The sequence below is a fragment of the Lutra lutra genome, chromosome 6 (assembly GCF_902655055.1).
Source record: "Lutra lutra chromosome 6, mLutLut1.2, whole genome shotgun sequence".
NCBI classification, from domain to species: Eukaryota; Metazoa; Chordata; class Mammalia; order Carnivora; family Mustelidae; genus Lutra; species Lutra lutra.
In genome coordinates, this window is record NC_062283.1 from 35,139,727 (window position 1) to 35,165,438 (window position 25,712).

Genomic DNA, 25,712 nt, shown 5'->3' on the forward strand with positions numbered 1-25,712 from the left:
CTGGAATGGTGCCCAAAATGCTGAGATAAAATAGCTGTCCACCTAAAATTACACATTAGAAAATTCTCTTTCAAGAAAAAAATAGAACTGAAGGTACTTTGAGATAAACATAACCAACAGTCTCTCTGAAGGAATTTATACAGGGTATAATTCAGGAAAAGGGAAAATAATCCTGGTAAGAAGTTCTGGGATGCAAGAAATAACTGAAGGCTAAATAAAAAATTGTGAACATGTAGGCAAATCTGAACAAACATTTTGTAAAATGGTCATAATGAAAATGTCTAATACATAGGGTTAACAAAAAGGTCAAGACACGGTAAAAAGGGATTGGTGAGAGCAATTTCTCTTTTCTTAAAGATGTCTTGCATGAACCTCAAGATAGATGCGGGATTCAAAACCAGCCTGTTCATGCTCTCTCTCTCAAATAAGTAAATAAATATTTTTTTTAAGCTTCACAGAAGCTACACAGAGATTAATACAATCAATGCCACAGTTGATTAAGTGAACAGAAAGAGGCCAGAGGCAACAGATCTCAGAAAATATTAGTAAACTTCACTTCCTGTGGGTAAAGAACACTTACCTTAAAGTGAGCCACCTTCACACAACACAAGTGCTGAGAGAGCTGGAAACCACTAGGCAGGAAGCAACTGGTCAGAGGCTGTGTGGGTGGAAGTACAATGAAGGTGAAGGGAGAACAGAGAAATGCTCAGAGGTGGCTGATCTCAGAAAATGCCCACATCATACACTTCACTGAAGGAACCACCTGTCATTGTATAAAGCATAATAAAAAGGGGACTGGCACATCAGTACTACAAAAAATACTATAAGAAAAAGAGGTGGGAAGGGATAGCAAAAGGTAAGAGATGAAAAACCAGACAAGGAACAGATTAAAATTCAAAAAAGTTAACTATAGGGGCACATGGTGGCTCAGTTAGTTGAGCGTCTGACTCTTGATTTCTGCATGTCGTGATCTCAGGGTCCTGGGATCGATTCCTGCCTTGGGCTGTGTGCTCAGCCAGGAGTGTGCTTAAGGATCCTCTCCCTCTCTCCCCCTCCTAAGATAAATAAAACTTTTTAAAAAGTTAACTATACACAAAACAAAACAAGTTACCGCCTCAGTGGAGAAAGGCTTCATAGCAGAAAGGCAAGAAATCAGAGATGAGATGGCAAGAAAACAGGAGATGGACTGTGAGTTGGCCAAACTTAAGAAAGAAGTAGAAGAGGAAAAATAAACCATCTCTGAATTCAGGATCGGATTAGTAAGGGCCCAAGAGAGAATAAACATGATGCAAAATACAGTTAAGGAACACAGAGGACAAAAGTGACAAAAGTAAACAAAGTGAAATGGAAATAAAGTTCAAATGTCCACTAGAATTTTCTATCTAGGTGCTGTTCTGAACATCGAAAGGATAAACTTTAGCCATGTGTGGCTCTTGAGCTTGTGACATGTGAGCGATGAGATCACAGAAATGCTTTCTTAATTTGATTTAATTTTAATTAATTAAATGACCACATGTGGCTGGTGGCTACCATATTGGACAATGTAGGATGAGAGAGAAAATGGTAGGTGTAGAAGATAGGCAAAGGAGATAGGCCCCCACGTGTAACTGGAATTCCTGAAGAAGAAAACCAAACCAATGGAGACTTAAGTATTTATGATATAGTTCAAAATCTACTTCAAGATATAAATAAATAAATAAATTTATTTATTTATAAGATTTTATTTATTTATTTGACAGAGAGATAGAGAGCACAAGTAGGCAGAGCGGGAGGGAGAAGGAGAAGCAGGCTCCCCGCTGAGCAGGTAGCCTAATGCAGGACTTGATCCCAAGACCCCGGGATCATGACCTGAGCAGAAGGCTGCCACTGAACTGACCAAGCCATGCAGGCACCCTCAAGATATAAATTTAAAAATCATTCCTAAAATAAAGGATTTGGATCTTCTTTTTCAAATCAAAATATATACCACGTGCCAGGGAAAATGGATTCAAACACATCTTTTTTTTTTTTTTAAGATTTTATTTATTTATTTGATAAGAAGAGAGAGATCACAAGTAGAGAGGCAGGCAGAGAGGGGGGGGAGGCAGGCTCCCTGCCAAGCAGAGAACCTGGTGTGGGGCTCGATCCCAGGACCCTGAGATCATGACCTGAGCTGAAGGCAGAGGCTTAACCCACTGAGCCACCCAGGCGCCCCAGATTCAAACATATCTTAATAAAATTACTGGATCATGAAAACAAAGAAATGTTTGGGAAGCCAGGTATCTTCTACTCCCTCCAAAGAAAGTTGCATATAGAAGAAAAAGATTCGAGCTGCCTTCGGATTTCTTCACAGCATCACTCACTAGCCAAATGTGCAGCAATACTTGAAAAATACTCAAAAGAAAGTGAAAGCCAGGGATTTACCACCCGACCAGGCTGTGTTTCATTAATATGACTACAGACACACAAAAACTAGGGGGATATTGTTCCAATGAGCTCTCCTGGAGAAAACAGCTAAAGGGTAAACTTTAGTCAACTAAAAGACGATTGCAAAGACTATGACTATAGTTTGGTGATGAACATTTAAGCTGACATATAACCACTGGGATAAGATTAAGGTAAAATTTATGGGGCGCCTGGGTGGCTCAGTGGATTAAAGCCTCTGCCTTCGGCTCAGGTCATGATCCCAGGGTCCTGGGATCGAGCCCCGCATCGGGCTCTTTGCTCGGCGGGGAGCCTGCTTCCTCCTCTCTCTCTCTCTGCCTGCCTCTCTGCCTACTTGTGATCTCTATCTGTCAAATAAAATAAAAAATAAAATCTAAAAAAAAAAAATTAAGGTAAAATTTGGAGATCAGGATGGCAAATCAGTATTTGAATGTAATATGGTCTGACAATACATACATTATAGGATGAATAAAAAAATAGGAGGGGAAGGGAAAAAGAAGATGGCAAATATATTAAATTGGATAACTGCCTCATCTGTAATAGCTGGAGGTCAAATAACCGTTCAGAGATGGCAAATCAAGTAACAGATATAGAACCATATTTAACATTTCAAAGGTAAACATAAAGAAAGGTATTTTTTTTAATAACTAACATTAGACCATAGGAAAAAAGGAGGGCAATGGGAAAGAAGACAAAACACATTGATTTTTAACAATAGTCACAGTAGGAAATTCATACTATCTAAAGAAATAGAGAATTAAGGATATTATATAAAATTATAATAATAAAAAGTAACATTGGAACAAAAGTGAAAACCTCTCTAAACATCAGAAGAGCCATACAACAAAAAGCAGGGCATTGTGAACATACTGAAAGACTTAAACAGAAAAATATAATATAAAATACGACAACTTAAACCAAATATACCCATCATATCAACAAATATAAATGAGCTTAAATCATCCATGAAAAGAAAATTATTTTCCCAAACAATAATTCAGAAAGGTAAACTGTGAAAGGATATACAAAAAGTAATTTTAAAAATATAATAGGTAAAAAAAAAAAAAATATATATATATATATATATATATAATAGGTAAATACAAATTTTTTAAAAGTGAGGTCTTGCTCTTAATGTCAGAAAGATAGAATTCAGACACTAAAAGAATTAAATGAGGCAAAGAAGATTGCTCTGTAATTCTAAAAGGCACAATTCACAGTAAAGATACAACTCTGAATATCTATGTAATAAATAATATAATAGTCAAATTAATAAGGTAGACATGTTAGGAGAGATAGAAAGAAATAAACTAGCAGGATGATACTTTAATTCATTCTTTTCAGTATTTATAAGTACCCATAGATAAAAACAAGAGTTAAACAGATACATATACACATTCACACCTAGTGTGTGCACACACATAATTTTATACTCTAATATTGAGAATATACTTTCTTTTCAAAGGACCATGGATACTCATCAAAACACACATGAGAAACCTCACTGAATTCTCAAAAGAAAAATAATAAAAACTTCAAATGCAGGAATTAACAATAAAACCAGAAAACAAAGCTTTTACCTGGGGTCTTGTTCTTGGGGTCTCACAAGGTCTGCCAAGCTACAGTTTCATGTGAGGCTCACATCATCTTCAAGCTCACGTCGTGGTTGGCAGAAATACATTTCTTTGTAGCTGTAAAACTCAGGGCAGTTGGAATCTTCAAGGTCAGCAGGAAAGCTTTTCTGAGTTCAGGGCAGGTCCTAAACCCTCTTTGAAAGGGCTTACCTGATCATGTCAGGCTCCTGCAAGGTAATCTCCCTTTCACTAACTCAGAGTCAACAGATTAGATGCCTTAATTACACTGGCAAAAATTTCTTCCCCCTTGCCATGTAACATAGCCTAATCATGGGAGTTTTCATAGAACCTGTCCACCCTCAAGGGAAAGGGATTTTACAAGGATGTAGAATGTTGTCTACTACACTAATTAAAATATAGCAAACAAAAACTAGGGAACATATTAAATAAAAATATGAAAGACAACACCTTATGATGTTGATCATTTCAGAAATATAAAGATAGCTCAAGAATATCATTTATACAGATACTAAGAAGGCTTTGATGAGGTTTGAAAAAAATGCTTGATGTAAAAACACACTAAAAGTAAGAATAGCTTCTTCCTTTACACTATAAAATAAATTTATTTTACCCCCAAATAAATATGCTGCTTAATGAGAAAACAGCAGGAGCATTTCCCCTGAAATCAGGAAAAGACAAAGATGTCTACTACCTTGACTGTTATTAACATTATACTAGAAATACTGCCATGCAATTGGAAGAGAAAAAAAATCAGTAGTATAAACATTGGAAAGCAGGGGAGGAAGTTATTACTATTTATACACCATGGGACTGTGTACATGGAAATGCAAGATAATTAATTGAAAGCTACTATAAACAATAATAAAATCCAGTAAGGTAGAGTACAAAACATAATACATGAATGGAAGTAGTTTTCATATATGCAAACAATCAGAAGGCAGACTGAAAAAAAGGCCCCACTTATTATAGAAACAAAAATATAAAATACCCAAGGATAGCCTTAATAAGAAATTTGTAAGACCTAGTGCAGAGGAGGATGGAGTCTAAAACATTATTAAGCACACAAAAGATTTGAGCAAAAAAGACCTTTTTTTGAAGAGTGAAACTTAATATCAAAGAGGTTTCAATTTTTCCTTTTTAAAAATTAAAAAAAATTTTCCTTTTTCTTTTTTTTTAATTTTATTTTTTATAAACATATAATATATTTTTATCCCCAGGGGTACAGGTCTGTGAATCGCCAGGTTTACACACTTCACAGCACTCACCATAGCACATACCCTCCCCAATGTCCATAATCCCACCCCCCCTCCCAACCCCCCTCCCCCCATCAACCCTCAGTTGTTTTGTGAGATTAAGAGCCACTTATGGTTTGTCTCCCTCCCAATTCCACCTTGTTTCATTTACTCTTCTCCTACCCCCTTAACCCCCCATGTTGCATCTCCTCTCCCTCATATCAGGGAGATCATATGATAGTTGTCTTTCTCCAGGTTCCTCAAAATGTTGAAAATAGAACTACCCTATGACCCAGCAATTGCACTGCTGGGTATTTACCCTAAAGATACAAACGTAGTGATCCGAAGGGGCACGTGCACCCGAATGTTTATAGCAGCAATGTCTACAATAGCCAAACTATGGAAAGAACCTAGATGTCCATCAACAGACGAATGGATAAAGAAGATGTGGTATATATACACAATGGAATACTATGCAGCCATCAAAAGAAATGAAATCTTGCCATTTGCGACAATGTGGATGGAACTAGAGGATATCATGCTTAGCGAAATAAGTCAATCGGAGAAAAATTTCCTTTTTCTTTTTAAAATCTCTTTCTTTGGTACATCTCACTGGCTCAGTCTGTAGAGCATGCAACTCTTGATCTCAGGGTTGTGAATTCAAGCCCCACATTGGCTGTAGAGATTATTTAAAAAAATAAAATCTTAGGACGCCTGGGTGGTTCAGTCAGTTAAGCATCTGCCTTCCACTCAGGTCATGATACCAGGGTCCTGGGATCAAGTCCTACATCAGGTTCCCCGCTCAGTGGGGAGTCTGCTTCTGTCTCTGCTTGCAGGTCTCTCTGCTTCTCTCTCTCTCTCTCTCTCTCTGGCAAATAAATAAATAAAAATAAAGTTTGAAATAAATAAATTTTTTTAAAAAGCTTAAATACTAGTCCGTAAAGCAAGTCTCAGCAAATTTCAAAGAACTGCTATATTGATCACATTTAGTGACTGTAAAGGAATTAAGTTACATGTAATAACAAAAAGATTTTTAAAAATTCTCCACATATTCAGAAATTTAAAAATATACCTCTAAAGATGTGAATCCTCCCCAAACTGATATATAGGTTTAATGCATTTCCTATTAAAATCCCATCAAGATTTTATGTTGAAGACACAAGATTATCCTAAAATTTGTATGAAAAGGGCAAAGAACTATAATAGCTAATACAATTTTGAAACAGAAGAATAAAGTGGGAGGATCATTTTATCTAATTTTAAGGCTTTTTATAGAGCTACACTAATCAAGACTGTGTAGTATTGACAGAGGGATAGACACATAGATCAATAGATCAATGGAACAGAATAGAGTACTCTGAAACACATCTACACGAAAATGCCCAGCTGATTTGGGACAACGCTGCAATAACAATTCAAGGGAGGAAAGACTGTCTTTCCAACACATGGTGCAAGTAATTGACATCTGTGCACAAAAACCCACATGAATCTTGACATAAGACTCATACTTTATACAAAAATTAACCCAAAATATATCACAGACTTAGACACAAAACATATGACTACAAAACTTTTTGGGTAAAAAAGGAAAAAATATTCAAGATCTAGCTCTAGACAAAGATTTCTTAGACTTTACACCGAAAACACAGTCAATAAAAATAAAAATTAATAAACTGAACTCTACCTGGGCACCTGGGTGGTTTAGTCAGTTGGGCATCTGACTCTTGGTTTTGGCTCAGGTCATGATCTCAGGGTCCTGAGATCGAGCCCCACATGGGACTCTGTGCTCAGCAGAGTCTGCTTGAGATATTCTCTCTCCCTCTCCCTCTGCCACCTCCCCACCCACATGTGCACACACTATAAATAAATAAAATAAATAAATAAATAAAATCTTAAAAAAAATAAATTGAACACTACCAAAATTAAAAACTTTTGCTCTGCACCTGGGCTACAAGTTTGGTTCAACACCTGGAAATCAATCAATGTGATACAACACATTAATAAAAGAAAGAACAAGAACCATATGATATTCTCAATAGATGCTAAAAAAGCATTTGACAAAGTACAGCATCCTTTTATGGTCAAAACTCTTCAAAGTGTAGTGATAGAGGGTACATACCTCAATATCATCAAAGCCATCGATGAAAAACCCACAGCGAATATCATTCTCAATGGGGGAAAACTGAGAGCTTTTCCCTAAGGTCAGGAACACTGCAGGGCTGTCCACTATCACCACTGCTATTCAACATAGTACTAGAAGTCCTAGCCTCAGCAATCAGACAACAAGAAGAAATAAAAGGCATTCAAATTGGCAAAAAAGTCATATACTTTATGTGGAAAACCCAAAAGACTCCACTCCAAAACTGCTAGAACTTGTACAGGAATTCAGTAAAGTGTCAGGATATAAAATAAATGCACAGAAATCAGTTGTATTTCTATACACCAACAGCAAGATAGAAGAAAGAGAAATTAAGGAGTCGATCCCATTTACAATTGCACCCCAAACCATAAGATACCTAGGAATAAACCTACCATAGAGGCAAAGAAACTGTACTCGGAAAACATAAAGTACTCATGAAAGAAATTAAGGAAGATACAAAGAAGTGGAAATATGTTCCATGCTCATGGATTGGAAGAACAAATATTGTGAAAATGTCTATGCTACCTAAAGCACCGACACATTTAATGCAATTCCTATCAAAATACCACGACTTTTTGGGAAAGAAATCCAACAAATAATCCTAAAATTTATATGGAACCAGAAAAGACCCCGAATAGCCAGAGGAATGTTGAAAAAGAAAGCCAAAGTTGGTGGCATCACCATTCCAGACTTCAAGCTCTATTACAAAGCTGTCATCATCAAGACAGTATGGTACTGGCAAAAAACAGACACACAGATCAATGGAACAGAATAGAGAGCCCAGAAATGGACCCTCAATCTATGATCAACTAATCTTTGACAAAGCAGGAAAGAATGTCCAATGGAAAAAAGACAGTCTCTTCAACAAGCGGTGTTGGGAAAAATTGGACAGCCCCATGCAGAAGAATGAAACTGGATTATTTCTTTACACCACACATGAAAATAGACTCAAAATGGATGAAAGACGTCAATGTGAGACAGGAATCCATCAAAATCCTTGAGGAGAACACAGGCAGCAACCTCTTTGACCTCAGCCGCAGTAACTTCTTTCTAGGAACATCGCCAAAGGCAAGGGAAGCAAGGGCAAAAAGGACTTATTGGTACTTCGTCAAGATCAAAAGCTTTTGCACAGCAAAGGAAACAGTCAACAAAACCAAAAGACAACTGACAGAATGGGAGAAGATATTTGCAGATGACATATCAGATAAAGGGCTAGTATCCAAAATCTATAAAGAGCTTAGCAAACTCAACACCCAAAGAACAAACAATCCAATCAAGAAATGGGCAGAAGACATGAACAGACATTTCTGCAAAGAAGACATCCAGTTGGCCAATTAATACGAATAATTTTAAAAAAAAGCAGAGTTGTCTGCAGTGTGTGGGATTTATCAAGATATACCCTAATAGACACACACACACACACACACACACACACACACACACAACCCGTTAGCAAAGGTTGGAAGACTTATTAATGAATGGTGTGTAAGGAAGTGTCTGTCCATTCACTGCTTGTCTGATCACTAAGCCAAACAAGCAGAGATTATAGTGGCCACATATGACAAAGAATAGACTTTACAGAATTAGTTCAGGAAAGTCACTAAACAAACAGCAGCAGCAACAACAATAAACAGCAACAACACCACCCTCTGGGAAGTGAAGGGAATCTGATTTCCAGAGTTGCCACATTATGTTATTTAAAATGTCTAGTTTTCAACAAAAACTTATGAGACATGCCAAGAAGCAGGAAAATATGACATATACGAAGGGAGGAGAGGAAGCAGTTAATAGAAATTGTTTCTCAGGAAGCTCAGATAGATAGACTTCATTAGACAAAGACTTTACATCAGCTATTATAAACATGTTTAAAGAGGGGTGCCTGGGTGGCTCGGTTTGGTTAAGCACCTGACTCTTGATTTCAGCTCCAGTCATGAATTCAGGGTTGTGAGATGGAGCCCTGAATGGGGCTCTGTGCTCAGTGGGGAGTCTGCTTGAGATTTTCTCTCCTTCTCCCTCTGCCCCTCCTCCTATTCTTTCTCTCTCTCTTTAAAATAAACAATTTTTTTAAAATTAATTTTTTTTAATTTTTTAAATTAAAAAATAAAAAATAATAAATAAATAAATAAATAAAATAATAAAAATAATCAATAATAATAAAATAAATAAATAATAAATAAATAAAAAATAATAATAAATAAATAAAATAAAATAAAAAATATAAAAATATAAAAAATATAAAAAATAAAATAAAATCAACTTTATTGAGGTGTGGAGCCTGCTAAGATTCTTTCTCCCTTTGCCCCTCCCCCTTTATTATTATATCTCTCTCTAAAAAAATTATGTATATAAATATACATATATTTATATATATATAAATATATTTATATATTTTTTAGAGAGAGATATTTATATATATATATATATTCAAAGAACAAAAGGAAACCATGACTAAAGAACTAAAGGAAAGTATGAGAATGTCTAACCAAATAGAGAACATCACTAAAGAGACAGTATAAAAGAGAACCAAATAGAAATTCTGGAATTGGAAAGTACAATAACTAAAATAAAAAATTTACTGGAGGGGCACAACTATAGATTCAAGCGGCAGAAAGAGGAATCAACAAACTTGAAGACAGGTCAGTTGAGATTCTCCAGTCTAAAGAATATAAAGAATAAAGGAAAGGAACAGAGAATGTCAGAGATCTATAAAACACCATGAAGTATACCACTATATACATAATGGAGGTCCCAGAAGGAGAGGAGGGAGAGAAAGAAATACTTGGAGAAGTCATAGCCAAAAGCTTCCCAGACTGGGTGAAAACCATTAATCCACACATCCAAGAAGCTCAACACACTCTAAGTTAGATAAATTCAAAGAGATCCATACCTAGACACATCAACATTAAACTGTTGAAAACCAAGGACAAGAGAGAATTTTGAAAGTAGCAAGAAAGGAATAAGGAAGCCTCAGTAAGATTAATAGCTGAATTCTCATCAATGTCAATATTCTGGCTGTGATATTTTCTGTAGTTTTACAAGATGTTACTATTGGAGGAAGCTGGATAAGGTACACGTGGAATCTCTTTGTATTATTTCTTATAGTTGCATGTAGATCTATAATTATCTCAAAATAAAAAATTTAATTTAAACACACACACACACACACACACACGCATGAAAAACAGCTTTTGGGACCAAGATGAAATCATAATAGAAGTGTAAAAAATATTTAGAAATGAGCAGTAATAAAAATACAATGTATAAGGCTTGAGAAACAAGCAAATACTTGATAATTCAAGTAAACTTATAGCCTTGAATGTTTATATTATAAATTAACAAAGTCTGAAAATTAAAGAACTAGACACCCAACTTAATTAGAAAAATAACAGAATAAAACCAAAGAAAGTGGAAAGAAGCAAATCAAAATGATTAGAGCATCAACAAAATAGAATTAAGAGGATCAACAAAGCCAAAAACTGGTTATCTAGGGGGAAAAAATTAAAATTGACAAGAAGGGGAGAGAAAAGAAAAAATATTAGTGATGCAAAGAGGGACATAATTACAGGTGCAACAGAGATTTAAAGACAATATTTTGCAAAACTTAGATGGAGAGAATTCTAGAGAAATATAACTCAAGAAAAAAATATCTCATATAATTCTATGCCCATTAAAGAAACTGAAGATAGTTAAAATTTCTTACAAAGAAATCATAAGGATTAAATAATTTATTAAGTGAATTGTACCAACTTTTCAAGAAGGAGTTCATTTTAATCTTTCTTTTTAAAAAGATTTTATTTATTTTTTTGACTGAGACACAGCGAGAGAAGGAACACAAGCAGGGAAGAGTGGGAGAGGGAGAACAGGCTTCCCACAGAGCAGGAAGCTGGTTGGGCTTGATCCCAGGACACTGGGATCATGCATGACTTGAGTCGAAGGCAGACACTTACTGAGCCACCCAGGTGCCCCAGTTCATTTCAATCTCATATAAACTCTTCCAGAAAACAGAAAAAGAGGAAATATTCCCAATTCATTGCATGAGATTAATAAAGCTTAATTCCCAAAGCAATCACATTACAGCCAATCTCACTAGTGAACCTAGATGCAAATATATTACAGTATTAGCAAATCAAATCAGTGATGTATAAAAGAGGTAATAAATCATGACAAAGTCGGTCTAATTCCAGGGATACAAGAATGGTTTATTATTAGAGAACCAGTTCTTCACATTAACAGTAAAGGAGAAAACCAATTACCATCTTAATGGATGCAGAAAAGGCATTTGATAAAATTCAACACTCATCATGATAAAATAACATTTAGCAAAGTAAGAATAGAAATGATCTTTCTTAATCTGTTAAAAGGTATTTAACATACCTAAAGTAAACATCATTCTTAATGGGGAAATGTCAGAAGCATTCCCTTAACCGAGCAACAAGATAAGGATTCTATGATCACTGCTTCTATCCCACATTGTGCTGAAGGTCAGTAAGACAGACAGATTGAAAGAAAGAGAAAGAAAGAAAGATGGCAAGCAAGCCTAGTATTTGAAAGGGAAGATCAAAACTATTATTCACAGGTAATATAATAATCTAAAAAGGAAACCCTTAAGAACATACCAATTATTAGAAATAATAAGAATTTAGCAAGGTCATTAAATGTGAGACGAATATGCAGTAATATATTGCACTCCCAATACCTGCAGCTAACAGAAAAATATTTAAGATACTATTTACAATATAGACAGTGGTGGCAATGACTTGGCTAGATTATATTTGAATTCTAGCTTGTCCTCCAGTCTCCTGTCAATTGTGAGCCCTCCTTAAACCCTTCCAATAAATTCTTTTTGCCTGAAAATGGCTAGATTTGGAGTTTTGTTGCTTGCAAACACATATCCTGTACTTATGCTATATTACTTGATATTTGGAATAAAATATGTGTCAGGGGTCCTCAAAACCAACCCCAAATTCAATGATGGGCTAGGAGGAATCATAGGACTCTGCCTGCAGCTGTATTTACAGCTATGATTTATCACAAAGGATACAGAGCAAAATCATCGAAGAGAAAAGGCGCATGGGATTTAATCTGGAGCAAACCAGACCCAAGCTTCCATGAGTCCTCTCCCAGTGGAGTGACACAGGACAAACTATTTTCCTCAGCACTGAGTTGTAACAACCTGTTAAATGTTGTTTACCAGCAAAGCTCATTAGAGACTCTGTCCAGGGGTTTTATCAGGGGCTGGTTACATAGGCACCTTCTGCCTTCTGGAACTACTCACATTCCAGACTTCCAGAAGGAAAGCAGGTGTTTAGCATAACTATACTGTTTGCACAAATAGTTTAGGCACAGTGAGCCACCCTTATCAGTTAGGGTGGTGAGAACCTTCACAAAATCCAAGTTCCCAGATGCCAGCCAGGGGCCAACCTTGTAAGCAGGACTTTTAAAGGATGGCTGTCGGGCCTGCTATGCTAGCTTCTTTCTGCATGATGGGCATTCTTTCTGCCATACTGAATTGGGTAGCTAATTTATTATAGCCACTGGTCAATCCATTTACTTAGTTCTGGAATAATATCATTTATTGTTGAATATATTTCATATGAACTTATGTGAAATTACAGTTTTAAAAAGCCAAATAATACTATGAGGCATAAAAATAAAACCAGAGAGGGATGGCTGAGTAGCTCAGTCAGTGAAGTGTCTGCCTTTAGCTCAGGTCATGATCCCAGAGTCGTGGGATCAAGTCCCACATCAGGTTCCCTGCTCAGCGGGGAGTCTGCTTCTCCCTCTGCCTGCCACTCCCCACACTGCTTATGCTCTCTCTCTCTTTATTTATAAATAAATAAATAAATAAATAAAACAAACCAGAGATCCCTGATTCATCCCAACTCCTGCTCTCCCAATTTGAAAGCAGCTATTTCAAACTCTTCAGTCATTTCTTTCAGTATTTATCTTTCATTTCTAAATAGCGTGCCTTTACTGTTCTTGATCTTTTGGATTATACGTTATTATCTTTCAACTGTAGACAATGAGGATTTAATACTCTTAGGTCTCCCACCAACTCACCTCATATTCCCCAAATTGTTTTATCATAATTTTTAGCTACTTCTCTATTCTGTTTTCCACTATTATAATTATATAAACATTTGCAAATGAGCCACATTGGCTCAACTGAAATTACATTTCTTTTTCATGTGAGTTGTCTTTCCTGGATTTAGTAAATGCCTGCTTTAAAATGTTCATATTGTAAGTACATATTATTAAATTCATCTATAAACCCTCTATCAGTATTTAAAAACCTCCTGTCATATGATCAAATGCTTCTGCTAATCTATCCATTCCAATTGTTTCCAGGGTTCTCTCTCTGTCCTCCAACTCCAGTGGTTGTATTCTAGGGGTGGCACACAATTCTTCTCAGGATTTCCCTTTATCATAATCCTGGGGTTGCCTTTTGTTTCTCTCTTGTATTGGATCCATTTTATAGATCCCATGACTTTCATTTTTCTTGATTATTTTCTTCATCATTTTTGTGGAAAGGCTCTTCCAATTGCTTCCCGAGAAAGGATAAGTGAGAACTTGCACCTCTGAAGATGTCTTAATATTATTTCCAAACTTGATTGGTATTTTGGCTAGGCTTCTATAGGTAACACAGTGTTCTCTCAGTATTTGAAAGGGTTATTATTTTGGCTTCTAGCTTGATATTATTCTGATTCTTAGTCCTAAGAGATATTTTTCTCCAGAAGCCTTTAGGATCCTCCCTTTTTCTAGCGCTGGTATTGCTATTTTAGGCTTTTTTTGCATTCATTGTACTAGAGCACTTCATTCTGTAAACTCACTACCTTCCTTTCTGAGAAAATTTCTCACTTCTCTTTCTAGACGTACTGTAAAGGAGATGTCAGGCTTCCCAAATTCATCCTCAAATTCTCTTTTTTATGTTTACTTTTCTATTTCTTTCTCCTCTCTGGGAGACTTCCTCAACTTCACGTCCCAAATGTCCCTTTATATCTTTAAAAACCTTTCATATTTTTCAATTTCAAGACTTTCCTCTTTTCTTTTTGTCTCTCTCTCCCTGATATCATGTTCCTGTTTCAGGGATGTTACTTTTTGAGGCTGATAACTCATTTGCTTGTCAAGCTTTCTTGTTTCTCTACATTGACTGTTTTCCTTCTGTTTCCTTTGTTTTGGGCTCTGAATCAATCTTCTGGTGTTCCTTTCACCTTTCTTTGCTTATGCTAGTGTTCAGCCCATACCATCCTCCCAGTTGACATTCAACCCAAATTTTAAGGTGGAGCTAAAACGGTACCTTCTTCACAGGACCTTCCTTCTTTTCTCTCTTCTCTAAAACCTCATGCCACTTTGCTTGTATCTCTCTGGAGTGACTTATATGCTGTATGTATGTTTATTAATATATGTGCTTTATTCCTGTGATTAAAGCATGGCCTTTTCACCTTTGCAGTCTTCACAAGCATAAAATAGAAAGTTACCTGCAACTCACAATTATTGAATGAATTATGTATTTTAGTGTGACCCAAAGAGACTCCAGAGAAGTTGAACTGACTTACCATTTTCTCAATCTTTGGGCCCCCAGACCCAGCAGGGACTCCTATGTAATCTTTTGCTACCTCTTAATTCTTGATAATTGTAGCAACACTGTAAATGCCACCTAAGTCTGAACTTGGATAACCTTCTCCTTTGTTACTATGTTCAACCAGCCATCAAATTACTGATCTGTCTTCTGATCTATCTTTCTTTCTTTTTCTTTCAAGATTCTATTCATTTATCTGAGAGCAAGAAAGCATGAGCAGGGGGAAGGGGAGGCACAAAGGGAGAAGCAGGCTCCCTGATAAGCAGGCAGAACTTGAACCCAGGACCCGGGATCATGACCTGAGCCGAAGGCAGATGCTTAACCAACTGAGCCACTCAGCTGCCCTGTCTATTGATTTCTTTCTTTCTTTCTTTTTTTTTTTTGTCTATTGATTTCTGATTAGAATTTTCTTTTCCCTCTTCTTTCTCTACCATTTCTTCTATTATTCTGGTTAATGTCCTTTTATTGTCTTAATACCTAATAACTTATAGTAAATTCTTCCTGGTTTATCTAATACTATTCCTAGCTCTAGCTTATCCTATACATAATGGGGACCATAATAATAATAATTGAGTTAATAAATTGGTAACGAGAAATAGGTCCATGTATATTGGACCTATTTTGTATATGTGCCCACTGTACCTTTGGAAAATCACCTTCTGCCCATGTCCTCTGGTTCTAGTAGTGGACAATGGCCAGACTTCATTAGAGTATCATGTCTTTCTAGTCATAGCTATCAATTCAGGCTGGCTGAGAGACTGCTGGAGACAGTATCCTGATGACATAATCTAAGTCTTTTGGCTTTGCCTAAAGCCAGATATACTCTTGGACTTTCTGATTATGTGAGTCAATAGATTTCCTTTATTAAAAGAATTTTAGTTTGTTTTCTAAGTGCAACAAAGATTTTTGATAATATGGTATGTAAAGCACTAAGCATACTACTTTGCATATAAGTATTAGGTGTCATTTTTATTATACTTATACCCTTGCCATATCCTATATACAATTCAACCTTTTCTTTCTTTTTTAAATTTTATTTATTTATTTATTTGACAGAGAGAGATATCACAAGTAGGCGGAGAGGCAGGCAGAGAGAGAGAGAGGAAGAAGCAGGCTTCCCGCTGAGCAGAGAGCCCGATGTGGGGCTCGATCCCAGGACCCTGGGGTCATGACCTGAGCTGAAGGCAGAGGCTTTAACCCACTGAGCCAACCAGGCGCCCCCCAATTCAACCTTTTCTTAACATCTGCCCATATAGACCAATAATTTCCTTATTATTCCCTGCATATTGTTCCTTTGCCTGGGCTGCCCTGCCACCAACCTAATAATGTCATTCTACACTCTTTTTGCCAATTCACATCCATCATTATTTAGAATCTGGCTTTGAAAAAAGCCTCCCATCTTCCATTTGAATAATGGTAGCTCCAAATTGTTCACTGTCTTATCTAATTTCTCCTGCATGTGTTTTCTAGTTATTTCTAGTTTGCTTCTTGAGTGTACATTACTCTAGGCAAGGAAAAATATGATCACTGGGACCTTTTTAGGTTGAGATTTTGTCATTATTTTCCAAAGCAACTTGCCCAGGGTTGGACACACAGTAGGTGTTCAATGAGTGTCTGCTATAGGAATAAATGAATGGAATTAAATTTAGAAGGTGTGATAGTCAATTTAAAGCCAGTTGTTAGCCTAAACTTTTTCCTTTTTCTAAGCAAACATTATATTCTTAATCCAATTTCATTATGGCATAAAACTATCACAATGATTCCAACCTCAAACATTCTTCCCATTTATGGTTTCATACTTCTTTTGGCCAAGGTCTAAGGAAGGAATATTCTTTTAAAGATAATGTAACAATCAATCAAAACCTTTTTTCTCGGGACGCCTGGGTGGCTCAGTTGGTTAAGCAGCTGCCTTCGGCTCAGGTCATGATCCCAGCGTCCTGGGATCGAGTCCCGCATCGGGCTCCTTGCTTGGCAGGGAGCCTGCTTCTCCCTCTGCCTCTGCCTGCCATTCTGTCTGCCTGTGCTCGCTCTCTCTCCCTCTCTCTCTCTGACAAATAAATAAATAAAATCTTTAAAAAACAAAAAACAAAAAAACCCCCTTTTTTCTCTTGTTGTACATATTTTATTAATCCAGTAGTATTGCATCTGACCCTTCAGAGGTTTCTTGCCTTGGTAGACTAATGATAATAAAGCATTGAAAAAGATATTCTGAGATGCTGAAAAAAAAATTGAGGAAGATAAATTTTATATTTTCGTTTCCTTTTTTTGATCTAAATGGTAAAATATGCTTCTACTCCAAATAAATTAGTTTCTACTAAAAAACACAAAATTTGGAAAACTACTATTCGTAAACAAAGGTCTGTGCCTGTGTTAGTTGAACTTAATTGCTATATGGGTTAATGGAAGGGTTGAAGGCTAGTGAATTTAAACTCTTTAAAATAGCTAAAGATTCAAGTTAATTAAATTTAGTACCTCTGGGATTTTTGATACACATTCCAAATTTGTTTTTAATGACATAATTGTCCCATGTTACATTTAAGATTACATCATTGTAAACTGGTTATGTGTGGAGTTACACTAACAGAAACCAATACCAGATGTCAAAAATAAGTAAACAAAAAAAGTAAAAAATAAATGTCAAAAAACAAATTACAGTTGTTGTCAACAACTGTAATGTTACCATTAAGAAAGTAGAAGTTGCAAATAGAAGAGAAACACTCCTTTGAATAAGGTCTTACTATGAAAACTTTGAATAGAAAGACCTGGAAATTCAATGTATTAACTTCATGCTTTTTCAAGAGCATTTAAATCATTCTTTTTTACTTACTCTTGCAAGTGAAAACCAATGCATTTTCCCAAGGTATCTTATTCATTAAGTTTAGTGGGAAAAGATAGCTCCCAATCACACAAATGGGAGCTGTGCTAAATAAATTCTGTGAACACTTACCAAGAAATAAAAATTATTAGTCATATGTATAAATGGATGTAGCTCATATTTTAAAAGAACAAGAAATGAAATTCAGTATTCTTATTTCTTTTAGTTTTCAGCCCCCCCCCCCCCTTAACTAACAGTAATTGTAGTAATATCTTGCCTCTGGGGCTTTCCCTTCCACAATTAATCATCTTGATACTATCTACACCTTCCCTCCAAATGATTATTCTCCGTAGCTTTAGAACACTTGACATTAATTCATACTCCTCCATCATCACAGTTTTCAAAACATTGCCCTGCCCTTGCTTAAGACACTCCCTTTTCTTTCAGAAAATTGGCTAACAGAAGAATTTTTGCTATCACTCTGTTTTCACTTTTACAAGGTGCTACTGTGTAATTGGAAAAACATCTTTGTAATACAAATTAGATTCCTTACTTTCATCAAATTTTCAAATTCAAAACACAATTTTTTAAATTCCTAAGGTAATGAACATCTATACTTCAAAAGTAGCAATACGTTCCGTTTAAACATTTGGAAGACTTGCATCCTAAGACTATCTTTCATCCTCTGACTCTAGAATCGGTGTCCTTGATCATCAGAACCAAGCAAGAAATTGTGAGAAGCCTCACCAAGCTACACCACCAGCGCGGGCAGAGGATACGCTTTCAAAATATGTCATTCATCTTCACATTTAAAGGCAGTCTATCCATACATCTTTTACACACATCATTAAATATTGGTACTTAAGACTTCAGTCATATGAAGCAAGCTTTCTGATTTATAGGCGAAGGGGGGGTGGCAATGTCGTCTCCTCTTCTTAAATTTACTTTTTGTGACAAAGCCAGTCTGATTACATCTGAAAGTCTGAAGTTGCCATTTGTCAAGTCTTTTAGAAAGCCGCTTATTGCATTAAATTAACCGATTACTAGCCAAATCAGGTTTAAGGAGAGAGTGTTTCCCATGTCACGGTGACAAACGAGTTACCAGACGTCCTTAAGTAGACTGTCAAACTTTTATGTTTACTCTTTTTAAACACATAAGGGAGAGAATGGCACATAACGAAAAGTCAGGTCTGTTTCTTAAGAAGGATATCCTATGGGGAACAAGACGCTCACCTGTACACAACAGAGGGTCTTTTCCTGCTGTCCTCACTGGGGTAGGGGATGGACATGGCTAGACCTTTGTCCTCCGGACCAGAGCACGGCCGGGGAGGAAGGGCGACTTTCTGGGAGTAGTGCAGGCACCTGCACCTCAAGAAACTACAGGCCGGTTTTGACTCCAAAGACTGCCCTGGGTTAACCTCTGGGGGAGCCCTCTAGCTCGGAGAGGGGGTTTGTTGCCCCAAACCCTAGTCACCTCTCCGCAGGGACGGGGGGAGGGGACGACTGAGCACTCTAAAGAGTTAGGGAATCCCCGTCTTTCCCAAGCAGACCCCAACGTCCCCCGCTCCCTTGTGGGGTTCGCCCGCGGCGGAGGCTGGGCTGGGGTGAGCCTTGGCCGCGGCGGGGGCAGACCCCGTCCCTGCTCGGCGCCCCTGCCGCGTCCGCACCGCCACCGTGAGGCCAAGCCGGGGACGGTGCCCCGTGGCGGCGGCAGCTCCGCGCTCCTCTCCGCGCCGCCCCGGCCGCCGCCGCGACGGGGACGGGCGGGGGGATTTTCTTCTCGTTCCCCTCTCTTTCGCGCTCTCGCTCCTGTTCAGCGGGAGAGCCCGCGGAGCCAGGGAGGGAGCGAGGGAAGGGGTGGAGGTGGCGGGGGGGAGGCCGGAGGGGCGGATCCTGCCTGGGGGCTGATCCCTCCCTCCCCTCGGCCGGGCTCCGTGGCGGCAGCGGCGGCGGCAGCGGCTTCATTCCCCCTCCTCCCCCGGGAGCGGCGGCGGCAGCCGGGCCGGGGCCCCAGCGCGGGCCAGGAGGGGGCACGGCGGTGGCCGCGGAGGCCAGCGCGGGAGGAGGTCGCGCTCCGCTCCCCAGGCCGCGCCGACCTGCTCGACGGCCGGCCCGCCCGCGCCCAGGGGGGGCCCCGAACGGTGGGGCCGGGCCGGCGGCTGAGGTAATGGGGGTGGCAGCGGGGCCGGACAGAGCGAGGGCGGGGGCAGCGGGGCCTACGGGGACCAGGGATTGCGCGGGTGGGGGGGCGGGGAGAGGGAAGCAGGGGGCTTCCCGAGCGGGGCGGGGGCGGCGCGAAAGCGATCTCCTGGAGCGAGGGCGGCGGCGGGGAAGAAGAAGGCGGGTGAGGGGGGACCTGAAAAGCGAGGACCCCCTCCCGCAGCCGCCATCTTGTTTCCCTCCCCCCGCCCCGGCCCTGGCTGGCGAGCCGCCGAGCCCCGCCCCCGCTATGTTCTCCGATTGGTCAGACCAGAGGAGTGTTCCACCCCCTGAGCGTCCCTTGCCCCCCTGGTTCCTCCTGACGGGCAGGTGAGACGACCAATGGGCGCCCGCCTCTCTGCCCCGCTGGTTCGCTGGCGCTAGCTTTCTCTGTCTGAGGGTCGGACTCCGCGTCAGTCTGTCTCTGGCGCTCTCGCCCCCTCCCCTCTGGGGTGGAGATGTTATTTCCCTCCTTTCTCCTCCGAAGGGTCAAGATTCTTCTGGAAGAGGTGCCCTTTTAAAGGAGCAAGAGCCTTGGATGGGGTTCTCCCCTGTCTCATGAGTCTCTCGTGGGGGTGCAGGGGATACAGCCTAATTGCAGAAACTCCTCGTTTTTCGGGGACCTGGGTGGGGTGGGCGAGTGGGGGCTTAGGGGTGCTGAAGAGACCCGGGGGTTTGGGGGGTTTTGGAGGTGTTTGTGGGAACGGCTGTGTGGGTTGAGAAACTCCCGCCAAAAAACTGGACTGTAAGCTCCTTGTGGGCGAAACTCATTTCCTTAGCAGGAGCCCTTCCCTCTCCAGAATTTGCCCCTCCAGTGCTGAAGAGGCTGGGGTAGGACCCTAGAGGTTTTCCACAGATACTTGCTGCCTGGATGAGGGCTAACCCAGGCTACCAAGGAGGTAGCAGGTAGGAGGAAGAATATACAGCGCATTAACAAAGGAGGATCCATACCCTCTGTCTAAACTATTTCCAGTTAGTGTTGAGGTAGATTTTCATACCTTTGCAAGGATCTCCCTTCCCACGAGGGGAGGGCGGGGAGGGCGTGGGGACAATGAAGCAGGTCTTTTGGCTGGGGCTACCCCCAGGGAGTTGACATTTGTCAGGCATATAGTGGCCAAGGGCCTCTGGAACCTGGACGGAATTGCTGTGATGATTCTGTTGCCTTTTGTCCCCGTTGGGGTGTGTGCCTGCCTGGCACTGTTCCTCAGCCAAGTTGTTTTTTGTTTCAGTCACACTTTGGGATTGGAAAGCCTTTTAAATAAGGATGTTAATAAACCTTATTAGCGTATGGCAACCCCTAAGAGGTAGATTTTATTCTCATTTTATTGGTGGAGTCTGGAGGCACAGAGAGATTAAGTGACTTTCTCCAGGTCACACAGGGCCAAGCTTAGCACCTGGAGTGCCCCAGAGCCTCATTTTATTCTAGACCATGGCATCTCTGTGGTGTTCTTCCCAGTGAAATGATTCAACACATCATCTCGGTTTGAATTGTAGCTTTATCACTCGACTACCTTTGGGTTGAGTGACACCTCTCTGACCTTGTTTCTTCACCTGTAAAATGGAGATGATAAAAGCTATTCTGCCTCCCAAACTAGTGGAGAGAAATTTTAAAAGTAAAAGGGATTGGGCCACCTGGCTGACTCAGTTGGTGGAGCATGCAACTCTTGATCTCGGAGTTGAGTTCGAGCCCCACAGTGTGGGTAGAGATTACTTAGAAATTTAAAAAAAAAAAAAAAAGTATCTTTTAAAAAAAGTAAAAGGGATTTATAGTTTGCAAAAGTGTGCTAAATTATCATCTCTTCTTCATAGATAAAAATGGTAGATCCTACAACCAAGGTGACAAACTCTTTTTCTCTTTGACATCCTCTCACTGTGCGTACCTTTCCAAGTCTCTGCCCACACCTTGGGGCACCATATCCCCTAATGTCTTTCCTGGTAGTGATGGCCTCAGTAACTGCTACCACAGCTCCTTATGGGCTTGTCATAGTTCCCTTTACCCAAAGAGTGATGTGGGAAACTTTAGGGCTTTATCCTTGCTACACAAGGGTAGATTAGATGTAAGTATTTGGGGAGAGAGGAATTTTTGAGGTAACAGAATGCTTTGAGAGTTTACCTCAGGTGTATTCCCAGTCATGTTGGCTGTAGGTCCAGTGAGGGTCCCAGATAGGCCACTTAAAACTCAGTGCCACTTGGGGCCACTCCCAGAGATTCCAGTGTTTCTGCTTAGAGATGTACTAGCCAGTACATCCTCAGTGCTGTGATTTCCAGAGAAAACCCTGCATACTGTAGTTTGAAGTCTTTAGATTCCACATAGGAGACATTTCAGGTACCTTTGCCTCTTCACTTCTGGGTGTGGTCAGGAGATAGGGTTTTTTGATCATTGTAAGATGGGTTGGGAGAGGGCTCTAGACCTATGAGCTTTTGATCCTATGATGGGACCACTGGTCATGTACAGAGCTTGCCAGTGCATATTATTCTTGTTTTCTTTTTTTCTGAGCCCTTGACCTCTCCTTCCTCTTCCATAGTTAGCTATCCCACAGCCTTATGTATATCGTTAGAACTTTAGATGTCTCCCCATGTTGTACTGTAATGATCTCTTTACTTTTCTGTCCCTTCAATTTGATGGAGCACCTGGAGGGCAGGGATCAGGCAGGCATGTTGCATTTCTTTCATGCAACTAATACTTATTGAGTGCTTACTTAAGAGCCAAGCACCATTCCAGGTCCTGGGGATACAGCAGTGAACAAGATAGACAAAAATATTTCCCCTCACAGAGCTTACTTTTTTTTTAAAGATTTTATTTATTTGACAGAGAGAGATCACAAGTAGGCAGAGAGGCAGGCAGAGACAGAGAGAGAGAGAGAGAGGAGGAAGTAGGCTCCCTGCCTAGCAGAGAGCCCTATACAGGACTCGATCCCAGGACCCTGAGCTGAAGGCAGAGGCTTAACCCACTGAGCCACCTAGGTGCCCCACGGAGCTTACATTTTTTTTTTTTTTTTAAATTTATTTGACAGAGATCACAAGCAGGCAGAGAGGTAGGCAGAGAGAGAGGCAGAGAGAGAGGAAGGGAAACAGGCTCCCTGCTGAGCAGAGAGCCCGATGCGGGGCTCGATCCCAGTACCTCAGGATCATGACCTGAGCCGAAGGCAGAGGCCTAAACCACTGAGCCACCCAGGTGCCCCCGGAGCTTACATTTTTAATGGAAGGAAGCGAACATTCATGATAAATGGGCAAATAACATAGCATAATAAAAAATTGTGAGTGTTATAGTGAAAAGTAAAGCAGGATGAAAGAGGTTTGCAGTTTTAGGGAAGAGTGGTGGGAGAGGCTCTCATTGAGAAGCAGTGTTTGTTAAAAAAACAAACAAACAAAAACTTGAAGGAGCAAGCTGTGTGGATGTCTGAGGGACAGGATGTTCACACAGAGGGAAGAGACAGTCTTCTTTCTTGGTGGCCACTCAGGTGGAAGGGTAAATGAGTGCATGTCTGAACCTTCAGCCCAGTCTCCTGGTTTCTCCTTAGGCCTGTTCCCTTGGTTCCCAGGTGCCATGAGGAAGCCTCGCCGGAAGTCGCGGCAGAATGCCGAGGGCCGGCGCTCCCCATCCCCCTACAGTCTGAAGTGCTCGCCTACTCGGGAAACCTTGACATATGCCCAGGCCCAGCGGATTGTCGAGGTGGACATTGATGGACGCCTGCATCGAATCAGCATCTATGACCCACTCAAGATCATCACAGAGGATGAGCTGACTGCCCAGGATATCACCGAATGCAACAGCAACAAGGAAAACAGTGAGCAGCCTCAGTTCCCTGGCAAGTCCAAAAAACCCTCCTCCAAGGGCAAGAAAAAGGAGTCCTGTTCCAAGCATGCGTCCGGCACTTCCTTCCACCTCCCACAACCCAGCTTTCGCATGGTGGACTCAGGCAGCCAGCCAGAAGCCCCCCCGCTGCCTGCTGCCTATTACCGCTACATCGAGAAGCCACCCGAAGACCTGGATGCAGAGGTAGAGTATGACATGGATGAGGAGGACCTTGCCTGGCTGGACATGGTGAATGAGAAGCGGCGTGTAGATGGGCACAGTTTGGTGTCAGCAGACACCTTTGAGCTGCTGGTAGACCGGCTTGAGAAGGAGTCCTACTTGGAGAGTCGTAGCAGTGGGGCCCAGCAGTCGCTTATTGACGAAGACGCCTTTTGCTGTGTGTGTCTGGACGATGAATGCCACAACAGCAATGTCATTCTCTTCTGTGACATCTGCAACTTGGCTGTTCACCAGGAGTGCTATGGTGTCCCCTACATCCCGGAGGGCCAGTGGCTCTGCCGTTGCTGCCTGCAGTCTCCCTCCCGGCCTGTGGATTGCGTCCTCTGCCCCAATAAGGGTGGCGCCTTCAAACAGACCAGCGATGGGCACTGGGCACACGTGGTGTGTGCCATCTGGATCCCTGAAGTCTGCTTCGCTAACACCGTGTTCCTGGAGCCCATTGAGGGCATCGACAACATCCCACCTGCCCGCTGGAAACTCACCTGCTATATCTGCAAGCAGAAGGGGCTGGGGGCAGCCATCCAGTGCCATAAGGTAAACTGCTACACAGCTTTTCATGTGACATGTGCACAGCGGGCTGGGCTCTTCATGAAGATTGAACCCATGCGTGAGACCAGCCTCAACGGCACCATCTTCACAGTACGCAAGACTGCCTACTGTGAGGCCCATTCGCCGCCAGGAGCTGCCACTGGTAGGAGGAAGGGGGACTCCCCTGGGAGCCTCAGTGAGACTGGGGATGAGGAAGGGCTGAAGGAAGGCTGTGGAGAGGAAGAAGAGAAGGAAGAGGTGGAAGAGGAGGAGGAAGATGAAGGCCAAGGTGGGGTGGGTGGCTCCCTCAAGGGGGTGCCCAAGAAGAACAAGATGACTTTGAAGCAGAAGATCAAGAAGGAGCCGGAGGAAGTGGGCCGAGATACGTCCTCCACTGTCCCCATGGTCACTGTCCCACAGATACCCTCTTATAGGTAAGCCTGCCCAGGAGGGCTCCCCGTGGACCGATGGTTTCTTCTTGGGCTGGTGTTGGTCCTGAGCCAGGACCTCATTCCCCAAGCATGGTTGGTGAACCTTTGTTCTCTTCTGTGCTGTCAAATTTAGACTTCTCCTTTGGACCCTGGTCTGGTTTGTGTTTTTGATTATGCCCTGAGAGCAATGTGTTTCATTTGCTTCAAGGTGAGACAGTTAGTTGCTTAGAAACCCAGGTGAAGGGTGTCTAAAACAGTATTTTTCAACAGGTGCACCAGTGGCATTTGGGACAGGACAATTCTTCATTATTAGGACAGTCCCATACTTTCTCAATGTTTAGCATCTCTGATCTTTGTAAGTGCCATTTGCGTCCCCTCCCTCATTGCATGGGCTTTGTGACAAACTCAGACACTCCCCACATATGTTACCAAAAACCCCTGTGGGGATAGGACTGAGAACCACTGTTTTAGGGGGTCAGTATGGGTGTCTCTTGTCGAAAGCTCTGTTCTGGGAATGATGGGGGCTTTATGTGAGGGGGTGGTGGTGTGGGGAAGACATGCTGTTTCTCTTCTTGAGAAGCTTTTAGATTTAGGGGAAAGAGGCTCATTCGATTCAGCTGTATAGCTAAGCCACCTTGCTCCCTACTGAGTCTATAGAGGGACCATTGTACCTATTTTTAACCATCAATGAAGTAGTTGTTGGAGGGCAGAAAAGCAAAAGACCAGAAAGATT

At 40.9% G+C, this 25,712-nt stretch overlaps 1 protein-coding gene across 5 annotated transcripts in view; it reads left to right on the forward strand.

Moving 5' to 3' along the window:
• The first annotated feature begins 19,752 nt into the window (after positions 1–19,752).
• BRPF3 (bromodomain and PHD finger containing 3) overlaps positions 19,753–25,712 on the forward strand; it is a 35,177-nt gene continuing 29,217 nt past the window's right edge. For 2 of the 5 annotated variants that reach the window (XR_007128119.1, XM_047733556.1), the window contains exons 1-2: positions 19,753–19,949; positions 23,506–24,982. Coding sequence is in view for 4 of the 5 variants with exons in the window: in XM_047733556.1 (XP_047589512.1) it covers positions 23,532–24,982 (1,451 nt within the window). In the remaining variant the exon portion in view is untranslated. The remainder of the gene's footprint in view (positions 19,950–23,505; positions 24,983–25,712) is intronic. The other 3 variants (XM_047733552.1, XM_047733553.1, XM_047733554.1) reach the window with 3 other exon arrangements.